The sequence below is a fragment of the Atta colombica genome, unplaced genomic scaffold (assembly GCF_001594045.1).
Source record: "Atta colombica isolate Treedump-2 unplaced genomic scaffold, Acol1.0 scaffold12, whole genome shotgun sequence".
Classification (NCBI taxonomy): domain Eukaryota; kingdom Metazoa; phylum Arthropoda; class Insecta; order Hymenoptera; family Formicidae; genus Atta; species Atta colombica.
The window spans coordinates 7,313,371-7,316,962 of NW_017259206.1; the positions used below are offsets into that span (position 1 = coordinate 7,313,371).

General features: G+C 30.7%; 1 protein-coding gene across 1 annotated transcript in view; it reads right to left on the reverse strand.

Annotated features, from left to right (window-relative positions):
* LOC108694332 (nose resistant to fluoxetine protein 6) overlaps positions 1–1,809 on the reverse strand; it is a 25,351-nt gene extending 23,542 nt beyond the window's left edge. Inside the window, exon 1 of the mRNA XM_018203754.1 lies at positions 1,224–1,809. Coding sequence (XP_018059243.1) covers positions 1,224–1,677 — 454 coding nt within the window. The 5' untranslated portion in view covers positions 1,678–1,809. The remainder of the gene's footprint in view (positions 1–1,223) is intronic.
* Positions 1,810–3,592: the final 1,783 nt, after the last annotated feature.

Consider the following 3,592-nt stretch of genomic DNA (forward strand, 5'->3'; position numbering starts at 1 on the left):
GCATTTGAATTGCGCATTTTCATATGGCAGAAGAAATTTGCATGAAATATCGAAAGCGCTTATTCGATCGAGATTATCGAGAATATTGAAGAGCCTGAACAGTATATAATAAATATTTTTAAGTGCATTTCTATATATTTATGGCTTATTCTGATGTGCTTAAATTATATATAAACACGTAATATTTCAATCTATTTTTATTTGTCAGTAGCAAAAGAAATTTGTTTATAGTTTTAGTTCGTAAAGAAAATATATAAAATAATCTAATAGTAAGTAAATTATCGGAAAATTTATAGCATAAAAATTAAAAGAATAGATAATACAATATATAGAACTTATATAGAAGAAACGAAATAACATTTGTGAATGATACGGAAAATTCTCTTTAAAACAAATTTTGTCTTATAGAAACAATTGCATTCTCTTTCTCTTTTTTTTTCTCACTTTCTCTTTATTTTAAACTCATAAGAAGTTCCATTCTAAATTTATATCAATAATACTTCAACGCAATTCGTTGTATGACTTCATTGTTGACTCTCTTCCGATTCTCTTGCTGAGTGTCATCTTCAAAATAGTAATGACCAAATTTCATTTCCGTAATGCTATATTCGCAGGAAGCGTACAGAGTAAAGACTCAAGAGCAGTTGTGAGTAAGGTGACAGGAAGTTTACTAAATCTACGTAAACTACTGTAAACTAGGTCAAAGCGCTTTGATTGCTTATACTATTAATGAGTTTTATAAAATGACATCTAAAATGATGAAATCATTTGGTAATTTATTGATAATTATACATCTAACATAAATACTTTTAAGTATTTATTTCCTAGTTCAAGAATATATTTTTGTAGAAATTGATTACGATTTTTCGTTCAAAAAATCAGATTTTGTTGCTCATACTTCTTCTATTTAGCTCAATTATTATGCATATTTCGTAATTTGCTTTCTATATTCTTTTTTTCTTTTTCTGCAATTACTTTTAAATTAATAATTCATCATTCTTGTCAAAATTTTTATCGAAAAATGAAATTATGTAATATACATAAATGTATAAAGAATCTAAATTATTTTTCAAAAATAAACTGTTAGATAAGACAAGATTTATAAAACGCATATTGTTATTTATATCTTTTAATTATAGAAATTAATCAATGTGAAAACATTTCAATTTTGTGGAATCTTGAAAGGGTTTCACTAACTAAATTTTAATCAATCGGTTACTTACTTTTTGCCGCCCAGAGTTTTCCATCCCTCAGTGCACTGAGAAACCTTTCCATATCTCTTCGACATTCATCTTGAAGTTTTCCGGGCACTCTGGCCCACCTGAGAGGATCGTAAAGATCAGCGAGCCATTGTATACTGTTAGCTGTCTTTTCGAGTTTCTCCTTCATAAAATCGACGTCGAGATCTCGGTGTTCTTCTTCATTTCCGTCGAACATCTTCAAGTAATTCTTCCAGTCCAACTCTGGATTATTCTTGCTGAAAGCAATTAAAGGCGACTGTTTGCCGGATTCATTCTTTTCTGTCGCGTATTCCGTTACATTAAAATTTGTCGTTTTAGTCTCGTTCGAAACAACTTTTTGCGGTCTGCTTAACTTAAGGATATTTGATTCTTTTTCCGCGATCACTTCGTAAGCGACGCATACGATCACGAAAAGGTAACTCAACGAACGTGCCATGCTTCCTCTGTTTATTATTAAAGAATCCACCTTGCAGAATTCACTCGCGCTTTGGGAAATGATCGACTAGATTTTTTTTTATTTATAAACGGAGGAGACCGAGTTCACCGATTTCCATCGTTAAGGTCTCCAGATCCCGTCATCTTAGCTTTCGATGAAATTCCTCTTAGGAAATCGTTGTAATGCTGTTGTAATGAGTGCTTACTCGACCGGATTCTCGAGCATGCCTGAAGAGATTGCGGGAAATGCCGATTCGGTGTTCAGAATTCAGAGAATTACGCTTAATTGTGGTACTGATTTTGGCGAACAAACATTAGCAAATTTGCTACGGATTACAATGATTTAGATAGATCAGGCTTAGCATTGCATTGATTGTCATAATCAATAATGTTTACAATAGCAATATGGTATTATGATAGTTGTATTATTTGCGTGGAATATTCATAAATGTTTGATTAATAGGTACGTAACGTGTAATAAAAAAAACTTTTTCATTTTCATTAAATTCTGATGTCAAAATATATATTTATCAATCGCGATGTGTTTTTTAGTTTCACTGATTCAAGCTCTGAAAAATGATAACGCGAATTGTATGAGGAACTATTCGATTTCAGCACTTTGCGATTCGCACACGTTTTCTCACTGATTAACGAACACACGGAGGAAAATTACAAAAAATTCCTTCAGTGAGGAAAGTGCCCGCACATATGACAGACTAAGGATCACGCACTGAATGAAGTGAACAAAGTCTGCAGCAACGTTCACTCGTGAATAGGTTCCCCTTTCTCTTACGACGATGCACTTTACCGCCGTAAACGCATTTCCTTCTCCAAGTCGCGAAGAAATGTCGTGGCTTAGTTGGTTTTTCCTGCTCGTAGTGGAACTCGTAGAAGACGTATCTGATCAAGAATAGCTAATATTAACAAAATATTAATATTAATAAAATGTTTAAAAAATTAAGTACTGTTTCGCTGTTAATTTGTATTATTAATTATTATTAATTATCATGTTAATATTAATAACATAATAAGATTTAAGTATCAATTATATATTAGTCCGTTATTAATATTTATTATCTTATATTTTATAACAAAATACTTTGATGTAAGTAATTTTTTTAATTTTCAATGAAGTTTATAACGAATGTAACATTTTGTACTCGTAATCACAATTTCTCGGAAGAGTATACCTATATTGTCGGATACACTCCATTTCTGATTATTAATCGGCTGTTCGCGATAATGACAAAAAACTGTTCTACTTTATAATTGCAATAATGTGATGAACTATTATATTCGTCAATGTAAAGATTGCTTATATAAATAATAACTTAAATTTTTCTTGCAAAAATTTTAGTTGTTCTGTACACTGCACGTGTACTGTATAACAATTATTTATAACAATTATTTATATAATGCAGACAGCATAGATAGAATAAAAAATTTTTAATACGAACCTGGTGTTCCCCAGGAACACCAGGTTCGTATTAGAAATGCAATAAAAATTACCTCGTTTTTATAAAAATCTAGACTTATACAGTGAAAATACAATATTAAAAAAAAATATGTATTTTAAATAAATATTTTAACAAGAGATAGTAAAATACTGCTGCGAATTCGCCTGTCTGTATTTTACTGCCTCTTGTTAAAATTGTGTAATACATTATAAGTAAGACTTGAATATACTCACAACATTACATTTCATGTGTACAGTCAGCAACTAAAAGATTGCAACACTTTCTTTTCGATGGGTTTCGGAATGTCGCCAATTCACCAAGAGATTGGTTCTTATTTATAGATCTATAAGTCCAATCTAGAAGAAACCAAGTAAAAGAACTAATCGCTCAATGAATAGGCTATATTCTGAAATCTATTACAAAAAAAAGTGTTGTACATATTTCAGCTTTTACATCTTC